The sequence below is a fragment of the Myripristis murdjan genome, chromosome 21 (assembly GCF_902150065.1).
Source record: "Myripristis murdjan chromosome 21, fMyrMur1.1, whole genome shotgun sequence".
In the NCBI taxonomy this organism is placed as follows: Eukaryota; Metazoa; Chordata; class Actinopteri; order Holocentriformes; family Holocentridae; genus Myripristis; species Myripristis murdjan.
The window spans coordinates 26,869,205-26,894,570 of NC_044000.1; the positions used below are offsets into that span (position 1 = coordinate 26,869,205).

The following is a 25,366-nucleotide window of genomic DNA, read 5'->3' on the forward strand; positions in this document are numbered from 1 at the left end:
TGCATGGATAACATAATAACAGACTGGCCATTAAAGGACCATTCCACTGATTTTTAATGTTTCGCCCGATTTCTACAATTTCACCACTTTTAAATGGACTTAAATGTGTTACATTTAAGTCCACAAGCCATTTATCAAATCCTGTGGAGAAACTCAAGATTTCACCACACAGAATCAAAATGTGAGTTTGTGGTTGAAGCAGCCGCCTTATAATGTTCTGCTTGTGCGGCGAACAAAGTCCTCAACATTCAGAAACCACACAGCTGATAATTGGCTGTGGAAAGCAAAATGTTCCCCCGAGAACTATTTTCCCTGGTGAAGGAGGAGGAGGGAGTGCTTCATTTTGAAAAAGTCCTGAAAACACAACAGTGCTGCTGCTTTTAGGAAAACTCGTGTGGAGGACTTTATTCTGCTGATGGAAAACTGGAGTGAAGAAAGTGTGAAGGCTCTGAAATGTTCATGTTCATATCGTAGTGGAATGAATGGAAACCAGCGGCTGGAGGAAAGGGAGGAGAAATGATGTGGCAGCTCTAAAATCCCACTGCTCGCTTTGGGAGGAGATCAGAGGAACATTCTGGAGAGAAAACCCGTTTCCTCCTGCCTCTAAATCTGACCTGCCACTTTCCTCTCCCTCTATCTTTCCTCTGCTCCCTCCTTCATCCCTCCATCCCTCCTTCTGTCACTTTATTTTCTCCTTTGTCATCTTTACCCTTCCTCTCTCTCTCTCTGCTTTTCATCCATCATCTTCCTCTTTCCTTTCTCCATTCCTGACACAAGACCCCTCTTCTCCTCCCTCCCAGTCCTTTTCTCCCTCTTCTTCATCCTTTTCTTCCTTCCCTCTATTTTCTACTCTCTCTCTCTCTCCCCCCATCAGCCCACTGAAGTCCTGTTAGCGTTGACCTAGTTGGAGGGCTGCCTCCGCTGGCCTGAGGACAGGGCAGAGCCACACACACACACACACACACACACACACACACACACACACACACACACACACACACAGCCATATGCACACTACAGCTGTTGTTGCTTTTTTTTTCGTTGTTGCTGCTGTTTTCCTGATACTGAAAACTAATTTGATTAAAACTGATTTCCTCATCGATATTAAATCAGATGTGCGTTCTATTTCCTCTGATGTCGTAATTTTCATTTTTTAAAGATTCAGGTCAAGTAAAGGATGAAATGCAGCTTCAGCTGTGTTACTGTTCAACGGACAACTTAGCGTTTTATTAACTTGAGCTGCTGGAATCAGAGGATTCACTGTGGATCACATTAGCTGATGATTATGTTCAGAGTAAATTAATCATCTACAGATTATTTAAACGTGCACGGGACTTCAGTGAAGCTGGACTCAGACCATGTTTGGCTATTTTACTTCATAAAATATAATTACCAAAATTACAATGTTTTGTCACCATTTCGGCGTAACTGAAAAGTGGAACAAACTCCCAGTAATCAAGTCATATTTACAGAAACTCCAACATGACCTGAACGCATCAAAATAATAATAACAATAATAATAATAATAATAATAATAATAATAATAATTTTTCAAGTTCAAGTTAATTTAAAGCCCCAAATCACTGTTTTCAGTCTCTGTGGCTTCACAGGCCTGAAAGATTTTACTACAAACAGAACAAAACAGCAGAGCAAAGCCCGGACTGGATCCTGACCGCAGGGAGGAGGAAACAGGGAGGAGCAGCGAGCGAGGAGAGGCTTCACATCCAGACAGGTGAACAAACCTCAGCTCCACCTCATGTGTTTGCTGAAGCTAGCAGCTGCGCTAACACACCGTCTGACAAAACGTCTTCAGCTCAATGAAGTGTTTACGTCCGTTCACGTCAGGATCGTGTGTGTGTGTATCTGTGTGTCGACGAGCCACGACAGCCCTGCTCTGACTGGTCAAAAGCCCAGTTGTGCGGCGTGTGTGTGTTTACTGTGTTTATCCTGTCAGGTTCCTTATCCGCTCTCTCTTCCTGCTCACGCTCAGTCGGGAAAAAGATGTTCAGGAATGTGAATGAGGGTTTCCATGCCGACAGTGATGGGGTTTCTCTGCCAGAAATCTACCTGCACTAACCGGCTTCCTGTTTACACGGCAGCTCACACCACTCTGCTGAACACTAACACACACACACACACACACACACACACACAGCCTAAACTGTGCCTGTGTGTTGAAACTGAGGTGTGTGTCTCTGACTAAATTGTGTGTGGTCTCGTGTGCGTGTGTGTGTGTAAATTATAGGCTTGCTCAACACACCCTCCAATTACTGACCACGCATTCAAGTGTGTGACAAAGGAGTGTGTATGTGTGTGTGTGTGTGTGTGTGTGTGTATACATACACATCATGATTCTTTCCAAATGCCTTTGAACTGGATCCTACAAGTCCCCATTCACACACACACACACACACACACACACACACACACACACACACACACACACAGAGGTCTGGTTGTATTGTGGCCTGTTAATTGTCTCCATGCAGGGAAGCCACCAGCAGCCAACACACTGCTTTTACCTTACAAGGCTCAGGTCCCCTGTGTGTGTGTGTGTGTGTGTGTATGTGTGTATGGAGAAAACATACACTTGTAGTGAGGCTGAAACTCCACTACAGTCAATGTTCTAAATTAAATAAAAGTAAAAATCCAGTTTTCAGTTTGATATCAGAAAATGTTTCAGGATCAAAAACAGCCTGCAGCCTCCATAGACCAGAACGCACTGCTGCACCCTCCATAGACCAGAATGCACTGCTGCAGCCTCCAAAGCGAAGATTCAAAGTGGACCAACATGGCGGCTCTTTTGGAAACTTTCTTTGATATTACAAAATCATCGACATGCGTTTCTGAAAACATTTGGGCTGAGAAAGAAACGCTGCAGCTGCTGACTGTCTTCATTTCAGATCCACGACGGTTCATGTAAAAGTTTACAGAGGCAGCGAGATGAGCCAGACGCCTCTAATTTGCATAAAGTAGACGAGACCTCAACTTTATGCAAATGAGGAGATGCCGACGCAACGTCCCGTCTCTCAAAGTGCAACCAGAATGCATCACACCACCGTTTACATAGACAATCAATGTGTGGAAACCACTTCCCATCAGACTTTGCCCTTGTCTTTGACACTTTACACATAAATAAAATAATCCCCGATGGAAGTGATCAGCTGCAGGCCACGGGTTTCTGATCTATTCATGTTCCCTGGTTCCTTCTTATTGCCTGTTTGGTCTCTGCAGGAGGAAATCTTGGCAGGAACACTGTGAAGGTGGGGACTGAGATTTCAACTGGAAAACCAATCACCATGGTTTCCAACCCCACACACACACACACACACACACACACACACACACACACACACATTCCACATGCAGCCTCCTGCAGAGGTGCCATATGTTTCCAATGAGCAGCAGGAGGTCGAGTTACATGACAGAGCAGCTCTGCTGACAGCTAAGCAGCACCAGCTGTGTCGGCACACAGAGCACAGCCGGGACGGGACGGGGCGAGGCGGGACGGGGCAGGACAGTGATGTGGGGCGGTTCTGCACATGCTCAGAGGCACAGAGCTCAGCAGCCTCATTGAGGAAAAGGCAGACATCCTGAGCATGTGCAGTCGGAGCTGTGAGTCTAGAAAAAAAAAACAAAAAAAAAAAAACAAAAAAAAACTCCAGCGTTACAGCCACACTGATTTGTTTTTATTGAAAATAAAATGTACAAACACAGATCATCCAGTCCCTTTATATATGAGATAAGACATAAAAATAATACAGATTAAACATCCGTCATCATGACAGACTGTGGAGAGGACATTTTGCCTGAAATGTTCCAAACTTTCAACCCATAAAGAGCAGCAGCAACACTTTGCTGTCATTTTTTAACTGCATTAATTACACAGTAGTAATGGGCTGATCATGATTTATCACATTTAAAATGTATTACATTACTTGCATGCTTCCCACAATCTGTCTCCAGCTCGCTGTGGACCAGCAGCTCATCTACTGGAAACACTATAGACCCCTTCACAGCTTGTAAACAGTGTGGCGCAATATGGGGGGCGGGGCTTAACTGGAGGCAAAACATCTCAAACGCGCTAGTTTGTCAACGTGGATTAGCATGTTTTAATGGAGTGTTTACGCTAAAATGGACGAGGAAAACAACAATTTTAGTGGATATGTGAGTACACTCACGCTTCAGGACCATGAATGTTATCTAAAAAAAATTGACTCTCGCTTATGGGACGACATTCCCCGACCCCTACATGATCACTCATTGGATGGGCGATTTGACGGGACCGCCCCCTGCGCAGTGGCCAGATATTTACACGTACCTCATCGAGAGACCAAGCGTCTACACTAAAGAAAAACTGAAGGCCTACAAATCGTTAGACAGCTCTAACTTTGTCTTGAATGGACATGTTCAAGATGTACAGTATAACAATCTGAGCGAGGACTTTTGTGTTGTGCGGTCACAAGCGATGCCCAGTCAAAGACAAGGGCAGAAGACAAGGATGTACCAAGCATGGGCCATTGTCAACAGGAGAAGCAGCGACATCTTGACAGCAAACTGCACATGAATGGCTGGGTAAGTGACTTTCTGGTAACGTTATTAAAACTAGCTGCTGCTACTACTTTTACTAACATCACTATGACTAGAACTTGCTGCTACTGCTACTAAATTATACAACTTCTGCGTAAGTTGCTACTCTACTCTAACCTCTAAATAATGATTATCTTAACATTATTTCAGTCACAATTTAGTCTAGTCCATGAGATTATTCAGGCTGAAACTGATGATATATTGAATATTAACCACTTTACCTGATATGAAGTGTGCACTGCAAACACCGGCGTTTTTGATGATATTTTCGGTCCAATCCTTTTGTTTAATCGCGTTGAACCACCGCTGTCTATGATTTTTTTGAGTTGCAGCAGCTGGTATTTGATAAAATTTTTAGTTTGTGTTTTTAGTTTTTCGGTTTTGGCACCCCAAAAACACAGCAGGATGACATTCTTCGTAGTGTGTACAGTGCTTGCCTCCAGCTTCCGTTTGTTTTGCCTCCAGCTAGTGTCATAACGTCACAGTGACGTAGGCCATGAAGGGATCTATTTGGCTACTACTACTATTGTTTTATAAATGTTACCACTATTCAAAGTACTGAAGTATTGAACTGTGCATCTGGCAGATCACAGTTCATCTGCTAATTCACCAAATTAATCACATGCACTATTTGAAATATTATTTTTACATTTCTGCTAGGCTTTTCACCAATCTGATCGGCTATATCGGATTGGCCAATATTTTGCATTTTATGCAATTTGTGTGATCGGCTGTAATGTCTTAATTCACCGATCCGACCAATGACGTCAGTGTTGTGTTGAAACTTTTTGCAGATGCTCCCATTGCATTGTTTTATCTGTCTCATTTACTCTGAAGAAGTTCCACACCATCGCCATAGTTTTGAGCCCTGTCACTATGTGACGGACAATAAAGTTTTTAAAATCTTGAAACATTCGCTCTTGGATTCAAACAAACGTTGGTGGTGTGGGAATTCTTCAAAATGTCTGAGACAGATAAAACTCAAGCTATTTGCAATCTGTGCAACACTACAGTACCTCGTTGGGGAGCATCTGCAAAATGTTTCAACACAGCAAATTTAATCAGGCACCCGGATAAGGAACACAAGGAGGAGTGTGCCGAATTCAAGAAACGGAGCGTGGAAAAAGAAAAAGAAACACCGAAACGGGTGCTAAAGCAAACTACTTTAGACAGTGCCCGACAGTAACAAGTTATTTAAACAGACATATTGCTCCCTCATGTGATCGGATCGGTGATCGGTTTATTTAAACTCAGTGATCAGTGATAGGCCCCAAAAATCCTGATCGTGTAAAGCCTAATTTCTGCTGTAGTGGACAGTGACAGTAGACAAGAACGGCAGGGCAGAGAGCGGGGAGCACTCGGGCCGCTGTATTCAGGCCTTATGGGAGTGTGTAACACACACACACACACACACACACACACCACAGCCCTGCATGACTTAGTGATGCTCTCACTTCAATACTGAAGACCTTCACAAAAATATTGCTCTAATGTTCAGAGGGAAAAATCTGTCATGTCTGTTTCCAGCAGGGTGCCTTGACCTCTGACCTCCAGCTGTGTGAATGAAAATGGGTTCTCTGGGCAGCCACGGCTCTCCCCTTTGCAGACATGCCCACCTTCTGCTAATCCCATGCAGTTTGGGCCACAAAGCCTGCAGTCCACATGTGTTCTTGTGGCCTGTTGTAAAATGGTGTGTTTGTGCAGACTGGGGCCTAAACAGTCTTGGAGTTGCATCAGTTGGCTTTGACTGGAAAGCTGAGACTCTTGTGGATTCAATGAGCCACATTTGATTCATGTGTGATGATGTTGGCCCCCATAGCAGCCATTTCACTGCAGGCAGATCATTTTGTCAAACTGGACCTTGCTGTAGAAAATGACCTCTAGTGACCTCTAGGAGCATCACAGCCTCATCAGACTTTACAGACACAAACTAGAGAGCGAGGCCGTTCAGAGGAGCTCTGCTTCTCTGGCTGGACTGACAGTAAGGGCCAGTTTCTGAGACATTTCCCCAACACAGAATAAGATAATTCAAAAACAAAAATAGCAATAAATCATATCATCATCATGATAATACTGACTCAGGAGAAGCATATTGTCCCAGCCCTAATTACTACGACTAACAATAACAAAAAAATCTCTAAGAAATATTCTGAGCACCACAAAAAAGAGAAACGTGGTTTGATGATAAATGTTTTATCGTCCGGCCCAAATCCTAGAAGCAGCGCTTCTAGAAACAGCTCTCGCCTCTCGCCAAGCGCCGTTTCCTGCTATATCAGCCTCCTGCGAGTCAGCGTGGCCTCCAGGCACACAGGCGCACACACACACACTCACTCTCTCTCTCTCTGTCATCAGCTTGTCCTTATGTAACAGTTCTCTCTCTGTGCTAAAGAGCAGTTCTGTTATTAAGTCCACCACTTCTGCTGCTCGCTCATCTACACCCTCCAACCACACACACACACACACACACACGTTTCTCTCCTTGTCCTGCTAACCTTCACCTTACGCTGTGTTCATGCATCACACTGCGTCCATCTCGCTCCGCTCGCCTCCTTCCGTTCACGTTGCATGCGTTTGCAATGCTGCTTTTTCTTTTCTTTTCTTTTTTTTTTGTCTTTTTCCAATGTGAAGGAACTCCAGGGTTGGGGGTTCAATTCCCCGTGGAAAGAGCCGTTCTAAAACAGTATGCACTCGTGCTTTGGGATGAGAAAGCCTGCACCGAGCTGCATGTGTTATATAATTCTCACACTGACTCCGGTCTGTGAAACGCCATCTGCAAGCAGCCAGAAGTCTGCAGCCGATGAAACTGATAAATCCTGACTCATACAGATTCACCAAAACCAGACCCAGTTTAAAAAAATATATATTAAAAAAAAATCAAACCCTTCCTGAAGTGGGCTGTGACGATTATTAGCTGACAATTAACTGTCAAACAAATAATCACAACTAACAACCTGACAGTGTTTTTTTGGTTTTGTTTTTACTAATATTACAGTATGACAGTGATCGTCAACTAGGAGCCTGCGAGGATATGAATGAACTGGTACAGTGTGAGGACAAAATAAATGCAGTATTTAGGATATCTAGCTGTTTTTTTCCTCCTCTATTAAAGAATCACCAAAAGCAGATGAAATGGAAATTAGAAATGATTTACCACGAACGTTTTGTTTTTTTCTTGTTTGTTTTTCCACATGCTCTCATTTAAAAAGACATGTTAGCTTTTGCTTGCCTGACAAACTATTCAAAAGGCTAAAGAAAATGAAAATATTAAAGAAATAGTCCAACATTTTGGGCAAAATCTCCTTTTGCTTTCCCCGACTTCCCCACACTGAGACCAGATGTTTTGGATGTCCAGTGGTTCAGTTCCTATGGGTAGCATTACCTGTTAGCTTAGCACAAAGACTTGAAGTCTTTGGGAGTCGTTAGCCTGGGTCCATCAAAGTGAAAAAGTGTGGTATATGCTGTGATGTATGAAAGGTTCTATATCAATAAAATCTTTGAGCTGAAAACTTTTCTTCTTCTTCCTGTTTTGTTAAAGAGGCACAACACCGCACAGGGCTCCAGGGCCGTTCTCGTCTGCTCCGGTGGGGTCCCTCAGGGCTCCATCCTGGGGCCACTGCTTTTCTGTAACATTATCAGAAAGTAGAGCACATCCTGTCACTTTTTTTACGCCGATGATTCACAGCTGTACCTCCAGGTTTTATGTAGCCTCTTCCTGGACTGCCTCAAGGACATTAAAGGCTGGTAATGGCAGGTAAAGGCAGATAATTTCCTTCAGCTAAACAGTAATTAAGCTAAACAGTACAATTAAGCTAGGTCACCTCACCCCATATTTGAAGTCACCTTCAGGAGACCTGGGTGTTACCTTCGATTCCACAAAAAAAAAACAAATCACCAACATGTTTCGGCCATGCGGCCTTTCTTGCATGCCGAACACCTTGGGTGTGGCCGAAACATGTTGGTGGTTTTAATGTTTAAGCCCTATTAATTAAAGGCCTTTTAAACCTATTAATTCACTTGAGTGCCTGGATTGTACTCCTTTTTCCTCTTTTCATAACTTTCCCCACATACTCCATGAGCACCAGTGAAGGGGATTCCAGTAGCGCTCTATCCTTTTTTCTTTTTCTTTTTCTTCAAAAAACAAATCAGTTCTGCTGTTGAAAATAGTTCCTGTCGGTTAAGAATCGTCTTCAAATTCCTCCATGTCCTTCCATGACATGGAGAAAGTTATTCCTGTGTTCATCACATCACAACTGCACGACAGCAGTTCCCTTTCCTTCGGCCTCCTCCCGTAGTCTTCATTATCTGGCCTACAGATGGTCCAACATGCAGCAGCAGGGATGTAGACTGGAGGCCTGTCCCAGCCAGTCCTCACTGGCTTCCTGTCCATTTTAGGATTCAGTTTAAGATCTTGTAGATTTCTTTCAAGGCTCTTGACAGTCACAGCGCTGACTGACTGGCGCTCAGCTGCTCAGCCTCTGAGATCTCACAACAAATCTGTCTTGTACGTCCCACAACTCAGACAAGCAGCTGACCGAGCATCTGCAGTGGAACCAGCTGCTGTTTGACATTACAGGTTCTCCCTCCATCTCTGTTTTCAAATCTAAAGACACATTTTTATTGACTGGCCTTCTCGGCCCACAAACGTTTTAAATTTGTTGTCATGTCTGTAACTCTATATGTGTCCTTGGTTGTTTATTGTTGCTGATTTATTTATAGTCGCTGTTAATTTTGTGTTTAATGTCCTTTGTACAGCACTTGAGCTGTTTCAATGTGCTCCAGAAATAAACCTTGCTTACCTACACATTTCTTTGGGATTTATTATCCACACTCTTTTCCAGCTATCTTCCTGACTAAACGGCGAAACTACTTTGTCTCTGTATCCCTGCACAGCGGTGCCGCCAGCTCTGTGAAGCCACTGTGCAGGGGTACAGAGACAAAGTAGTTCCACTGGTTCGGAAGCGAAAACAGCTGGAAAAGAGCATCGATGATGAATCCCAAACAAACGCATGCTGTTGTTCATCGCACAAAACATTTTTTTAGCTCAAAATGGTGGCGTTTTCCGGTCCAGATGCACTTCTTTTATTTTGGAGACAAGTAGTCCTGGTGCAGCGCTTGTTATCATCACAGGGAGGCGCTGTCGGGTCAAACCTGGATGATCTGTTACACTCGTGTGGAGAAGAAAACACCGCTAGACGGGGAAAAGCACATACTATCAGTTTAAAGATTGGTGAACTCTCAGATTTTTGACCGTGAAAACTAAAATTGTGCAATGAGATTATAAATGATTTAGCATGAAGTCCCAGTGAAAAACCAAAGCCCTGTGTTAGCTGGACCGCTAACAGCCGCCAGCCACACACACACACACACACACACAAACACAGGCCTGGTCCTGCAGGATTCAGCGGTGTGTGTGTGTGTGAAGCCAGCATTTACCACTAAAAGCCTCCAGTGTAAATATTTAACAGAGCCAAGAGAGGAACGAGTGCAAAGATAGACAAGGAGACAAGGAAGGAAGTAAGGAAGGACAGAAAGAAGGACAGGAGGGAGGAAGGAATGAGGGAGGCATGAACAAAACAAGAGAAAAAGGGAAGCAAAGGAAGCATGGAAGGAGGCGAGACAGGGAGGGCAGAGGTGGAAAGCAGGGCTGTGCCGAATCATATCGTTCATGATGATACCAGGATGAATTAGTGTCAAATCACAATATTAACGAGCATATATTAGATTATTAACGAACAGCAGCACGATGACATGCGTTGATGCGTTTGCAGCCTCCAGCCTTCCCTCGGCAACGTTTACAGAACAACTCTGCAAAACTTGGAAGCCATATGACAAAACTTACAAGTTTCAGAAAGATTACGCCAACAACTTGTGATAAGTCACGCCCCTTTTGAAGTTCATTGGTCAAAATCTCGAAAACGAAATAAGATATCATCAAGCCTTATGCAACTTTTGATCAGCTTGGTCCAATGATGGTCCAAAGCAAATTTGGAAGTAATAGGACCTACAATATAGGAGGAGATGTCAAAAGTATGTTTTTCAAAAAATTCAAAAAGGCCGATTATCCAATATGGCAGACCTTATGGCTTCTTGATGCAAATTTGTAAAGTGAGGATTCATGGACATCTGTACCAAATTTTGTGTAAATCAGCCTTACGGCGTAGGGGTTATGATTTTTTTAAAGCTAAAACTTTTTACCTTTAATTGCAGCGCCCCCATCAGGCTGATTGGGGTCAAATTTCTTGGACAGACCAGGAATCAGTTCAGGGTTTTCCAAACCGTATGTTAACGGCTGCTTAAATATAATTAAACCCATTCAGGGTTTCCCATTACTGCTGTTAGCTTCACACACCCACACCCACACCCACACCCACACACACACAGTCTGAAACATGTTATTGATCAAAATTCGTTTATCTTCCCTAAACACATCGCTACGAGAGATTATTGGACACAGGAAGCGTCCCAAGTCCCATTCCACTGGTTTGATCTGATTAACAACAAACGCTGCTCACCTGGCAGCTCACCTGGCTGTCATGAAAAAAATTCAGAATACCAGTTTTGATTTTGGGTTGGGCGCAGGGGTGAGCAGGGTAAACCAGAGTAAAAACACTAATTTAAGGTAGAGAATTTCCTATAATTAAGATGAAATAACGAAGAGGCTCATGTATTTTTTTAACGAGGAACTCCAGTTTATTTCGCAGCCGAGGTTGTTTTAACCCTCATGTGGCGTTTGGAGACGGTGAGTGGAAATGACAGATGACTGAAGCCTGTCTTACTGATTGGCAAAGAGTGGCTGGCTCAATGAAACTCACCAGCAGCTGAGTACACCCCACCAACACACACACACACACACACACACACACACACACACACACACACACAGCTCCAAAAATGCAACAACGATGAGGGGAGAAAAAAAAATCCGATGTTGTTTTAATGCTGTCTGAACAGGTGTGTGTCGTGTGTTCAGAGCCAACTGAGTGAGGAGGAACAGTTGTCCACCACAGCTTCGCCTGCCCACATACACACACACACACACACACAGAGTTGTTCTGGCTTCCTCCGGCATGTCTGTGGCGTTCAGGCACAGTCGGACGATGCCAGCCTGGTACACAGACACAGCTCCTTCTGACACAGCCCATACACCATGGCGATGATGATGAGGAGGAAGATATAGATAAGGTATTGTTTGTAATTCTTGTTCATTGAAATGCTTTCTGCAGGATCCAAAATCAATACCAACCAATCGTTATGCAAACCTGTGAGATATTAATATCTGAAAAGGCGACAAGATGGGCGATACCACGTTCAGGGTTTGGGGTTCGACTGATCGGTCTGCTCTGATCAATAAAACATTTTGTGAAGTCTCTGCATTTCCAGAATCAGAATCAGAAATACTTTATTGATCCCCAAAGGGAAAACTGGGTCGGCTGCAGCTGCTCAAATTCTCAAAGGAATTAAATGATAAGAGACAGAAAAAGAAGTAATATAAAAAATATATGTGCCTTAGAAACTTGTGAAAAGTATGTGCATTACAGCACAGGACACCTGACAGTAACAGCAGAGAGAGACAGGACAGGCAGGGCAGAGAGAGAGAGACAGGGCCTGAGGTCGAATTCTAACCCGGGACGCTGCGTTCAGGCCTCAGCCCAACAGGTGGTTCGCCTGTTCCAGGTGAGCCAGGGTCTCTGTTGGTCTGAACGCGCTGAGTTCTGATGCAGTTCGTGTTGTAATCAGCTGTTGGTGTTACTTTGTTTTTTTAGTTGCACGCTCCATCAGCCTGCCTCATACTCCTGCTTTCGTTGCATACATTTCCCAGAATGCCTTTTGGCTGAGTGGATGCACAGACGCACAAATGTAGCTCACAAGCCCTTCAGTAAAGTGAAAGCTGGGCGTATCAATGATAATGGCCACACCTCGTTACCCTAGCCACGCTGCAGCAACGCATTCTGGTCTATCCAGGCTGCAGCAGTGCATTCTGGCCTATCCAGGCTGCAGCAGTGCATTCTGGACTATCCAGGCTATAGCAGTGCATTCTGGTGATCAGACAGCTTCTCTCCCCCTGTTTACAGCAACTTTTGAGGTGATCCTAGTTGGAGGGAGGCAGATGGTCAGAGGAGTCAGATCCCCATCAGGCCAACAACTCCCGGCTATTTGGAGCTACATGGATGACGTCACCACGCTTCTCCATACTGCAGCATGCACCAACAGGCTCTTGAAACGGCTGGAGGAATTGCTGACATGGGCCAGGATGAAGAAAAAATCATCCAAGTCCCGCAGCCTTTCAATCCGCAAAGGAGCCAGAAGTGACAACGTCCCCTTCTCAGTGAGTGGCGAGGAGATTCCACGTGTGGCAGACCAGCCAGTAAGAAGCCTGGGAAGGCTATATACAGCCGACCTGTCAGACAAGAACATGGCTGTCTCCGTGACCACACAGCTCACTGACGGTCTAAAGAAGATAGACCAAAGCCTGCTACCTGGAAAATTCAAGGTCTGGTGCTACCAGTTCACCCACCTCCCAAGACTTGGTCCAAAGCATCAAGGGTGGCGAGAAAACAGGTAGTGATCTCAGAGGTCAAGCGGGAAGAAGAGGAAAGCTACAGAGTCAAAGCTGTGAGCTAATCCCAGCGAAATGGACAACCTGGGAGGCTGTCATTGACAGGTTCATCACGTGGACTGATTTGTGGAAGCTGCCCCAAGCAAGGCTAAGCTTCCTTATCAGGGCCATATATGACACCCTCCCAAGCCCCCAAAACCTGCAACACTGGTATGGCACAGATGAGCCCTGCCAACTCTGCAGCCACCAATGTCCCAGCCTACAGCACAGAGACTGCACTGAGCCAGGGACGCTACGGATGGTGTCACGACCAAGTCCTGCGGAAGCTAGCAGAGATCATCGAGGTGCGCAGGCTTGAAGCCAACAACATGGTTGGAGAGCATACATCTACCCAGTAGAAGTTGGATGTAGAGGGTTCACCGGAACCTCCACCCAGCGGTTCCTCAAGGCACTTGGCATCAGATGCTCCAAGCTAGAAAGGGCACTGAAAGACCTGGCAGAAGAAGCAGAGCAAGGGAGCTTTTGGCTCTGGCTCTGGAGGAAAGACAAGGCTTGGGGGAGAGACGGATCCTAGGACCAGCTGCAAGGGGGGGCAGGGAGACGTCCCTGCCATTGCTCCACCACCCAGAGATGTTCTAGGATTAAAGGAGCGAAACATCAAGGAAGGGTGGCTCCCAGCTGATGGGATGCATTTGGCCCGATGGCACTAGCGGAAGTGCGTCAGGCAGGAATGCCTTGCAGGTGGTCCCACCTGATCATCCAGAGCTGCTGTAGGGTTTATTTTTTCCACTAACAACAGGTTAACGACTCCCATAGACTTCAAGTCTTTATGCTAAGCTAACAGGAAATGCTACCCACAGGAACTGAACCACTGGACGTCCAGAGGTGAGAATAGTGTTCGTCTAGTCTCAGAAAAAAGGGGATTTTGCCCAAATTGTTGGAATATTCCTTTAATGTCAGAGCGAGGTCTTCTTTCAAGAGCTGCCGTTTTGCTCTTACGTTAGGGATACCCCAACATTTTGGGCAAAAATTTCCCCTTTTTCTAAGTTCCCCAGACTGAGATCACCATTTTACAGTGGAACTGAAGCTACTGAACACGTTTCTCCTTCCATCTATCTGCACTCCGCTGGAGGTAGAGGATGATCCACCACTCATTAACTTCTCCTGTTTCTGTTTTTTAAGCGTTAAGCAGCAACCCTCAGCTGGTAAGAACTTCATAAAAGAAATATCTCTGATTTTTGTAAATGATCCCTGTGACTTTTCCAACATCCACTGCATCTGTTGTATTTCCACTGCATAGTAATAAATTATGTTTTAATCCTGCATTCACTTGGACCCTCAAATCCTCTGGTCTTTCAGGTGTTAAAAAGTGAACAAATCTGCTCTTGTGATGAAGTTATTTCACTCTTTTTCAACAAAAATTGTCTTATTTCATGAATGCATCACAGCCAAGTGTCAACACCTTGGTACTCATGGAGAAACCTGACGTATTTCAAGATGATATTCCATGAAAATCCTAAAAGAAAGAAAGAAAGAAAGAAAGAAAGAAAAGAAAATGCACTAAAAACAACTGTATTTATCTCTGAACCACTTGCAGATTTCACGTCTTGTAATACAAAGACTCAACATGAAATAATTTGCTTAAAAATATTGTGTGTAAGTGGAGGTCAGCTTCCTCAGGGTTTCCATCCTTTTCCAAAAGGTGTTTTCTAACAGCCAGGTCTGTAGGAGTAAAGCGTCTTTTCTAATGTTTTCTACAGTTAAGTCCCAGTGAAACTCGTGTCGGGGGGTTAGAGCCCAGCTCAGTGTGGCCCCAGTGCGTGCAGCTCGGCTGTATGGCAGCGAACCAGACTCCATTCAAAAACAAAACAATTTAATGTTTCATCGCTTATCCACAGCCGTTGCATAAATCATACCACATAATTCATAATAAATTACGACCAAGTGGGCGACATTCTTCAATTCGGCATACATAAAATACATCAAACATGATACTTTTCCAGCAAAATATCAACTTTTCTAACTGATGCGCCCGGGAGCGCCACAGTCCGACTGCACCAAAACACACCGCAGTGGGCGACTGCGAGCAGCGTGAGCCAACTGAGAAAGTTGCTTTTTTGGTAGGAAAATGGCGGTTTGCTGTTTTATATCTGTGCCGAATTACCGACGACACCCAAGCGATTCAAACGAAAGAAAAACCGGGTTTTACAGGCATTTGGTGCGAACTTTACCCTCCACACAGCTAACGGTGCACAGCGGAGCTTGGTACAGCCATGCCATCAGTCTGCTCTCCAGCGGCACACACACACTCCTCACGGTCTCTGGCGCTCACACACCTGGAGCCTGACGGCTGAACACGCACCTGGACATAGTTGCTCTCGCAGTACTCTGCCACTCGCTCCAGGTTGGTGAAACTGTCCAGTAAAGCTCTCCGTCCTGCAGGAATTTCCTCCTCCAGCAGCATTTGTAACTCCGCCATCTTTACATGGTTTTACTACGAGCAGCGGCGCACGGTCTGGATGTATGCTGCTGCCTTCAAGAGCCGTCGGAAATACCGCAATTACAGTAAGAGGCACGTAAACGATCCAAAAATCACGACGGCGTGTTAGGGCCGTTGTAGAGAGAAAAAATACAGACCCGGGTGAGGGAGGGACCAGGGTATTCTGTGAGATTGAAGTGGTAAACTTATGAGAAAAACTCACAAATATATGAGAAGAAAACAAACAAACAAAAATCAACTGAGATTACAATGTCACAAATTTACTGGGAAAAGAAACTCACATTTATGAGAAAAACTCCAAAATTCTGAGATTAAAGCTGTAAATTTATGACCTAAAACAAGAAAATTCTGAGATAAAGTCAAAAATTTACAAGGAAAAAAAACTCAGATATTGTCTGAGTTTAAAGTCCCCATGCTGTCCACTTCTCCAGGATTTTATTTTAACTGTTGATCTCTCTGCAAGACGTATTTGTGGTTTTGAGTACCTGTGGTCTGATAAATATAGTTTCACAGCTCCTCTCTCTTGCCTTTCTCCCGGAGCTCTGGCAGCATGGTTCGTTTAGCCCATCAGAAGAGAGAATCAGCACCCCTCCACTGATTAGCTGACTGTTTTCTGAGTGAAATATGGTCGGGCCAGTCGCAGGCAAGTAACTGAAACCTACGCCTCTCAGCGGTGCTCACTGGTAAACGGGAATTACCGTCTTATATAGATCTATAATATTTATGATTGTCACGGCTACCGCTGAGCGTGATGTTATACGACCGTACGTGTTTGAGCCCGACTCCGATCCCAAACCACAGATGAAACCGGCATTGTATTGTGTCAGGTTGATAAAACAGTTGGCGCTGAAATGAGCCGAACAGACGAGCACATGTGGACTAAACTCCTGCGGGACCACGAGCCGCTGGTCTGTCCCGTGTGTTTCTTTTGGAAGAGTGTGCAGTGAAACATGAGTTTGCTGGCATCGTCTGTGGAGCAGCAACGTTTCTTCCACATGTGGCTAACCTGTGGCTAGCTTGTTACCTGGGGGGCGGAGGCGGGCCGGCTAGTTTAAGTGGGCGGAGTCGCCTTATGTGTGGCATCAAAGAAAGGAGGAAGTGCTGTCTGCATGTCTTAAAGGGAGAGTTTCAAAAAACGTGTGCATTTCTCCGTTTATCACAGGTTTAATGCATGGGACAGGATTTATGTGGCCCCGAGACCTTCCCTATCACCAAAACACAACCAAAATTGCATTTTTCATGACATGGGGCTTTTAAACTCATAAATTTATGAGGAAAAAATGGGAAAACCAGTTGTTCTCCTCCTGTGGGATTCAGTCAGAAGGAAATCCTGCTGGTTTGAGTCCAGAATCCCAATCTTCCCGTGTTTACAAGGTGCGCATACATTTTCTTTCTTTCTTTTTTTTTTTTTTTTAAATCTGTGATCATGTAATTCTCTTGAGAGTTTGAGCAGCTGCAGCTGACGCAGTTTCCTCCTCAGGGATTAATAAAGTATTTCTAATTCTGATTCTGGAAATGCAGAGACTTCACAAAGTGTTTTATTGATCAGAACTGACTGATCAGTGTCTTAGTCGAACCCCAAACCCTGAACTTGGTATCGTCCATCTTGTTGCCTTTTCAGATATTAATATTTTGCAGGTTTGTATCTAGTTAATGATGTGATGTGATGTGAAATAGTGCCGGCACACTTGTCCGGTGCTCCTGCAGGTTGTGGCTTTGCTCCAGCGTCTCCGTCCAGGCGGTCGTGCCCATTTCAGCCGCTTGAAGCTGCGTCGTCGTTCCTTCAGTCGACACTCAGAGCCTGAGGACGACGTCAGCAGTTTCTCGAGAAGTTTGTTTTGTGGCTCAGCTTCCTCCTCAGTGAAGCTCGCACGCCTCCTGAAAACCTCCAAGGTGAGGAGGACCTTCATCCCTGAACTCCTCCCCTGCAGGAGGCTCCTCCTCCTCCACCGCTGCCGGACGGAACAGGACGAGGCCTCAGACCAGAGCGTTTTCATTTTCATTTTGTTTTTACATTTTTGTTTTAACTTCAGTTATGTTTCCAGAGCAGTTTTGCTTGTTAAAGAAAAGATTAACTGAGCAAACAAATGTTATTTGAAGGGTTATAATTAAAGTATTTAAGTTTGTGTTATTATACTGTGAGACCTGTCGCTCTGTGTTCTGTGTTGTCATGTAACTCCATGAGCATTTAGATGGTGTGGCATTCATCAAAAATGTCATAAAGAATTACTTCAAAACTTCAGATGCTGCAGCAGTCAGTTTCACTTGAATTTGAATTAAGCAAGGCAGATGTAAAAACTTAAATAATAATAATAATAATAAAGAGAATGGAGTAAAACCCCTCATAACAGAAAAATAAAAAGTGGTCAAGTTAATGTGTCTGTGTGAGTGTGTGTGTGTGTGTGTGTGTGTGTGTGTGTGTGTTGGGGTGCTAGTGTGATATCAAGTGAGGTGCAAACAGCAGCAAATTAGAGGAACTCCTTCATGTACCTCAGTTTGGTTAACTGGAGTGACAGCGTCACCTTGTGGTGAAAGGCTGTAAAGACACCACGCAGGTTCTGTGTTCTGTGCTCCTTTATTTACAAAATCACAAACTATGTGACACGCAATACAAAAAAATACATTACACAGGAACAAAACTGATCTGAAACCAGCTGGCAAGTCAGACAAAGACAGACAGACAGAGAAAGAGAGACAGACAGACAGACAGAGAGAGCGAGGAGGTGGTCAGGCCTGGACGTCCAGGTTCTCGTCTCCTCTCGGGTATCCTTCCACTTCCATTGTCATCAAAAAATCTGCAGAGAATGACAAGGCCGTCACCATGGTAACATGTTACAAAAAAAAAAAAAAAAAAAAAAAAAAAAATTCCCTCTTTTTCTAACAAATCAAACCAACTTTTTTTCATGAAGGCAGAATGAGCAGGATTTTCCTAAAAAAACAACAATCATTTGATTTGGATTTTGACCTTTCTCTGAAGAGGAGGAGACTCATGCCCCTCTCCTCACTGTGCGCTGCATTTCTTACTCTCATGATAAATAAACAGGTAAATAAATAAATATACGAAGTGTAAATGTGGGTGTCGCTCAGGTTCCTACCCTCTGTGTAGTCGAGTTCGGGCCGTGTGGAGACGAAGGCCCAGGCCAGGCCGACCAGCAGCGCCACCACCAGGTTAACTACGATCCAGGGCTGCAGGATCTGGTGCTCCGAACCTGGAGGCCTGCGGGGGGGGCATGGAGGGCGGGGGGGTCACTAAAGTTAATATAGAATAGAATAGCATCGTATGAATAAAGTAATATAGGCAACCCTCTCACCATAGGGTGTCGTTGGCTGTGGGATAGAGGTTGATGCGGTCGCTGGTCATTTGCTGACTGAGGGACAGGATCAGAGCTATGAAATACACTGGACACACACACACACACACACACACACAGAGAGAGAGAGAGAGAGAGAGGAGTGGGTTAATATTCATACATCATCATCATCATCATCATCGTCATCATCATCATCATCAGCATCCTATCCCTTCCTCGTGGTTGACTTACAGAAGGAAGCCAGAGCTGCAGGATCCAGGGTGAGGAACCCCCTCAGGGCCATGGAGGCCTTGGCCAGATTCACCCTGCAGACCAAAAAAAAAAAAAGCAAACTTTATTGTGGTGAACACTCGTCAGTCATGGCAGCAAAAAATATTTCAAGAAGATTTGGAACAGCCACATGGAGCATCGGTGGCTCCAACCCTCCAGACGTTTGTTAAACCCCTAAAAATAAACTGATTGTCAGAAAACAGTCATTAGTACCTTTAAGCTTCTTAAATATAAAAACAGTGCAGTGCTCGTTTTTTCCACAGGGAGGAGCTGACGGGTCAGACCTGGAGGAGCCGTTTAACTGATAGGCCTGACCAGAGCTGATGTGCACAAAATAATTTGTACCAGATCCTGATGAAGGTAAAGCTTGTATTACCAGATATGAATAAAACGTCGTGTGACTCTGACGGTCTGACAAATTACAGTCAGACCAGCCACCCAGGATCAAATTTTATGTGATTTTGATGTACGCACACACACACACACACATACACACGGGCTGACCTGTCGAACGCAGAGACAGTGCTGATGGCCAGCAGCAGGTAAAGCAGGGACTGGGCCGGGTAGGCCAGCGGGTGGTACTGCTGCAGCAGGTTGGGCAGGGTGGTCAGCTGATCCCCGGCCAGTACGTACACAACGATGATGTTCCACACCGCGTAGCCCGCCAGGAAGCCATGAGAGAACAGACCAATCACCCTGCAGGGGCGGGGCAAGCACAGGAAGTGATGCACAAGCAGCCGAGCACAAGTTATGGAAGAGCTGATGAACCGTGAAGGTGAAGGAAGCGACGGCAGAGGTGGACAGAGGACTACAAACTGAGTCCAGTAGAAGTACTGTTCCTCTGCTGGTATTTGACTGCAGTAGAAGTAGAAGTTGTGGTGTAAAAATCTACCGAAAACCATTGAAAACCAGCAAATGAAGTGTCAAATGTCAAATTGAATTGGAATAAAGTTGTGTTTTATTTGAAAAGTAAAGTAAGTTTTGTCCAGGAAATCCAGCAGATTTCCCTCCAAATAAGACCCAGTGGCACCGAGCCAGTAAGGAATCATTTGGCCCCGCCCATTGACACACTTCTGTGCATGTGTGTGTGTGTCTGTGTGTGTGTATGTGTGTATGTGTGTGTGTGTGTGTGTGTGTGTTCAGACCTGAAGCCGCCGTGGACCCTCATGGCGATATCTCTGGTGGTCCACATCTGTCTGACCTCCATGTAATCGTCCATCAGCTCCGAGTGACGGAGCTGCTCCACTCGCTCTGCCTGGAAACGCCCTGCACACACACACACACACACACACACACACACACAGAGTCATGTTTCCATCACTTCAGAAGACATTACGTTGGCTTGCAGTCTATCCTAACTCTTACTTTAACCTTAACCGAACCCTGAAGTTAGCTCACCTTTAAATCCTCACAGCATGACTGTGGAGGATTTACATCCCCACAACATTAGCATACACACACACACACACACACACACACAGAAACACACAGAAACACACACACACACACACACACACACACACACACACACAAGCTTAATATGGGTTAAGTGCCCAAATTTAGCACCAGAACATAAAGAACTGGTGAGCTGTTTGCTGGACTGATTGGCTGATCGGTTGATTGGAGGAAAATAAAAGCTAAAGCTGTGTCATTTGTTCTGTCTCTCGATGTGGGCATGTGAAGCCCATCCAGACTCAGGCTCTAATTAAACCTGAACTTCAACTTGAGCTATCTACTTTTTGACTTGGGGGGAAATTAAGTTCAGCTGGAATTTAAACACAAATTGTTTCGGCTATTTTTCTGGGAGCATTTGATTTTCTCAGGCACAAAGGAGCCAATCAGATTGTCCCACAAAACAGTAAGGCCCGCCCACGTGGCCGGCTGGCCAGGCTTAACCAAACTGCTCAGTGACTGAGGGGATTTTAATTAGCTGGCCAGTCGGGCCGGCTGCCAGTGACCCACATAGACGACATCACTACGCCTCATGGATTAAAGAGGCTGCTGGCGTAAATAAAAATGTTCCGGTCGCACGGCCCAGTCAGGGTTAGAGTTTAAAGAGTTTAAAAGGTGGAATTTGTCAAAGAAATGCCACCAAAGAAACATTAAGATGTAATAAATCCAATTTGTTAGTCTGGCTGGAGACGATCACACCCTGACAAATAAAGAAGAAACTGTCCAGAGTGGTAGTTGTGTATTTCATTTTATTTTCTAACTGAGTGGGTTTTGAACGGGTTTGGACTGCACTACTCATTCTCAGTCATTTTTTATTATTAATATAATCCATCTTTTTTTTAATCTTATAAGTCTACTACCTTTACTTCTTGGAAAACTGTCTATTTTATTTGTTAATTTATAGTTATAGATATGCAACCATTAAAAAAAAAAAAAAAACAGTTTTTGGACAATGGCCCGTCCACTTCCCCCATCATGCAACTTCACAACTTCACCCCACAAAAAAATGGTTGTGTCCTGATTTTTTGAACAGCCAGATGGATTGCCTTTACCTGGTGATGGCATCTATAATGTACATGTAATATTAACACTTTATCCTGCAGGTCATTCACACTCACTGTTCCTCTCCACAAAGACTCTGCCGACCGGCTGGCTGTGTCCATGCGGGGCGGAGAACAGGGAATGCTGGGGGATCGACGTCTGCACGTCCGTGACGATGTCGTCATCTTCGGCTCCCAGCTCGTTGCTGTAGTGCTCGATCGCTTTTGCCTTTCTGTCAAGTGACACAAGTAAGAGGAAGTGGAAAAGATTGGTTCACATTTCAGATTTTGCCTTTTTTGTACTACTTATATCTGTTACTGGACGATAGAGAGAGGGGGAAAACATCCCTGATGTTGTCTGTTATTTTAGTGAAAAACCCCCTGTTCTGGGCAAATTCCTGTGTAGTGTTGGAGTTTATGTCACGGCACTGAAGGCAACATGTAGGTTTTTTCAGGCGGTAAATGTAACCTAGAGATGGAGAACGAGCCAAATCTGGGGCTCGAGTCGGGTTCAGACACACAAAAAGAAAGAATGCCTGCCAGGTTTGGGTCAAGCTCGGTTACTGTGCTCCCGTCTCAGGTCAGGTTTGGTCAAAGATACACAGCCTGATCTGCAATCTAGTGAAAACAAACTAAGATTGCATTGTGAGGATGTTTTTTGACTCAATTCCTTAAGCTAAAGGTTTCATTTTTTAAATTATGAAGTGCAAATTGTACCTCAGAGGAGGGTACCTCAGAGACACGGAGAGGAAGGTGTCTTGAACTCTTTAACATATTTTTATGGTTTGGGTGTCTTGTAGCCCAACTGCACAATAAATTACCCAGTTGGGACCACAAGGTGACGAGTGATTGATTTATTGATTGACTGATTGTTTGAGTGGAGCGCTCCCTCTACTTTAAGCCGGGTATGACCAGTGTGGAATAAACATGGCAATATCTTTGGTCATGGCACGAAAACAGCGGCCCTATGCTGCACTGTGATAGAGGTTCAAAGATGGCCGTCATCATGGTCTTACGATCAAAGATAATAATTCTTACAGTGTCAGAAATTTAGAAGAACCACCTATGACCTATGTCTACCAACCAACCAATAAGAATGCAGCCTAAACAACACTGATCAACACGGCACTGGCACTAAAGCCAATAATGGACGTAAAACAAGCAAAACAAAATGTTAGAAGAAATGTCGACATAATACAACTTAATGTCAAAAATTATTATTAATCACTAATATCACTATTGCAAGGGCTTGACTCTTGCTCAGCTTCATTAGTGGTCACTACAGCTGTGCAGGTGGATCACGTATGCTAATGATGTTTTGTTGTATACTGACTTGGATCGTAGCCAATAAGACTCAGTTTGTGTGATCATCATAAACTCTGAATACATCAGACTTGATCTTGAACCCAAGTTTATTAGATCCATGTCATACAGTGTGGTTTGCTAAAAACTTATAAAACTGCTGAAATCTCCCAGTCTGTAAGTGCCATTACCCTCTGGCATTGCTGTGCACTGCACTGATTATGCAAAGTGCCATAAGGGACACTTAGGGAATACAGAAATCATATTAGAAGCATCTTGAAGCCTTAAATACCTCCCGCGGTGGATTAGCCTTTGTGGACCTGCAGCTAGCTTAAGAGGGAGCTTAGAGTGCTTGATACCATCTGACCACCGCTGCCAACATCAAAATACTGTGACAGAAATGTCACAGCAGAATGTATGACTGGGGTGCAGTCATAGGTTCAGTGAGGATCAACCACCAGAGAAGGCCAGGGACAAGATTTTTGACTTTCGGACTCAAGGTTGGCAGGCAAACTGGGTCTGCATGATATTGTAAAGTTTTATAATGACTCTTTGACGGTGACTGAGCATAGTCGTATGTCTAATCATAAATATTCATCAACAAAATGGCAAACTGCTGACCTCCAGAAGGTTCGTGAAGCGACTCACCTCTTCCTTTTAGTCTTCCTGGTCACAGTTGTGGTTGTTTCTTCGCCTTCGGTGATTTGCTCTGCCGTGTCACCGTTAGGAATGTCTGCAGCCTCTCCTTCCTGGTCTGACACGACAAGACAGAAAGCATATGATAACTTAAAAAAGGCTTTTTGAGTTTTTTGTTCAGGGTGGGCTTTCTTATGAGCATACGCCACCCGGCTTCATATCCACAGTTTTGCATTTTCACACCAGGTCAGTGCATTCACAAACCAGATTTTGCAAATCATCATGAGATCCAGGCTCTGTGAACATTTTTAAATGACAGTTGAAAACTTATTTATTTAATGTTGCTTCTAAACGTCATGCCTTTTTGGTTTTATTCTCCATTTTACATTTTTATGTCTTCCTTTGTTTTATCTTCATCTTTTATATATCATAGTGGCATTTTTTTTTTCTTTTTTTGCAGCCACATACACAAAGTGTATGTCTGGTATGCGTGGCACCCGGCGGGACCTCTGCTGTGCACCTGCCTCAGGTACAGCCCATCGCCTCGGAGAGTTTCAGCTAAAGCCCTGCCTGGGCAGGATTAGCGTCACAGGAGGAGCAGGGGTCATTTAAATATTCCTGGAGCGTGTCTGTAATTTTAGCCATGACAGTAATCTTTACTGACCGCTCACTCTCATGTCAGTGAAACTTCTGGCCTCTTTCACCAAAATGCAAAAGTTACGATTCTTCCTCAAGCAGCTTCCTGAGGAAGAGTGCAACTCGAGACGCACTGCTGCTCAAGAGCTCTGCATGCAGATTTAATGCTTGTGTTGTCGAGTTTGTTGTGTTTTTCTGTGGCTGTATTTTAAAGCTGTGAGTAAAGGTCTACTGCACATTGCTGACCTGATATCATGCCAAAGTGTGTAACAGACCTGCCGCTCCACCAGAGGAAACTTTACATAACATTTGTGCATGCATGAACGTTAGCTTGTAAGCTAATCGTTAGCTTGTAAGCTAATCGTTAGCTTCTTAGCTTCTTAGCTCATTAGCTTATGTGCGTTAAAACACTTGGTTAAGGTGAGGGTTAGGTTAGGTGTTAGGAAGGATCCACTGGATCTCTCCCCCCTCCTCCATCTCCAGTCTGGCAGTGCAGCGGCTACCAGGTGAGTTTTGGAGAGAAAAGGCTCTGCCCTCGTCTGCGACCTATCTGCCACGACCCTGAAGAACAACACGCCTCGACACGTTAACGGTTCCCAGTTAAGGTGAAGCCGTGTGGTGCCCCCTGCTGGCAGCAGCTGTCAGACTGGGTCCAGCCTCATGGACTCACCTGGTGCCCTCAGTGTTTACCTGCTGCAGCAGATCAGGGCCTCAGGCCTGTCAGAGCAGCTGCTCGTGTTGTGGGGAGTTACTGTGGGCTTGTTAGGGATCTGATTCTGACAGGGTTAAGTTTAGGGTTTAAACTGGTCTCAGCCTAGTTTAAGAATTATTAAAGCTCTGAGTTTGGCTGAGGTTAGGGTCAGGTTATGGTTAGAGTCTAAAATTCTATTTTAACAGGGTTAAAGTTTGGGTTTGGGCCCAGTTTAAAGGCCCCATGGTGTACACCTTTCCAGGGTTTTATTTTAATTGTTGATATCCCTAGCATGATGTATTTGTGGTTTTGAGTACCTGTGATCTGATAAATATAGTTTCACAGCTCCTCTTTCTTGCCTTTCTCCCTGAGCTCTGGCAG

The 25,366-nt window shown here is 44.6% G+C and overlaps 2 protein-coding genes across 11 annotated transcripts in view; both read right to left on the minus strand.

Moving 5' to 3' along the window:
• Positions 1-15,646, minus strand: part of LOC115379755 (abl interactor 2-like) — a 47,286-nt gene extending 31,640 nt beyond the window's left edge. For all 5 annotated transcript variants that reach the window (XM_030080625.1, XM_030080623.1, XM_030080624.1 and 2 more), the window contains exon 1: positions 15,510-15,646. In XM_030080625.1, coding sequence (XP_029936485.1) covers positions 15,510-15,626 — 117 coding nt within the window. In that variant the 5' untranslated portion in view covers positions 15,627-15,646. The remainder of the gene's footprint in view (positions 1-15,509) is intronic.
• The window catches only part of tmem237a (transmembrane protein 237a), a 39,528-nt gene that overhangs the window by 9,667 nt on the left and 4,495 nt on the right, over positions 1-25,366 (minus strand). For 3 of the 6 annotated variants that reach the window (XR_003930271.1, XR_003930272.1, XR_003930273.1), the window contains exons 4-11: positions 23,671-23,776; positions 21,799-21,953; positions 20,374-20,494; positions 19,733-19,924; positions 19,190-19,263; positions 18,959-19,046; positions 18,743-18,864; positions 18,311-18,442 (exon numbers count right to left, since the gene is read on the minus strand). Coding sequence is in view for 1 of the 6 variants with exons in the window: in XM_030080626.1 (XP_029936486.1) it covers positions 18,375-18,442; positions 18,743-18,864; positions 18,959-19,046; positions 19,190-19,263; positions 19,733-19,924; positions 20,374-20,494; positions 21,799-21,953; positions 23,671-23,776 (926 nt within the window). In the remaining 5 variants the exon portion in view is untranslated. Of the gene's footprint in view, positions 1-18,208; positions 18,443-18,742; positions 18,865-18,958; positions 19,047-19,189; positions 19,264-19,732; positions 19,925-20,373; positions 20,495-21,798; positions 21,954-23,670; positions 23,777-25,366 lie in introns of those variants that run through there. The other 3 variants (XR_003930275.1, XR_003930274.1, XM_030080626.1) reach the window with 2 other exon arrangements.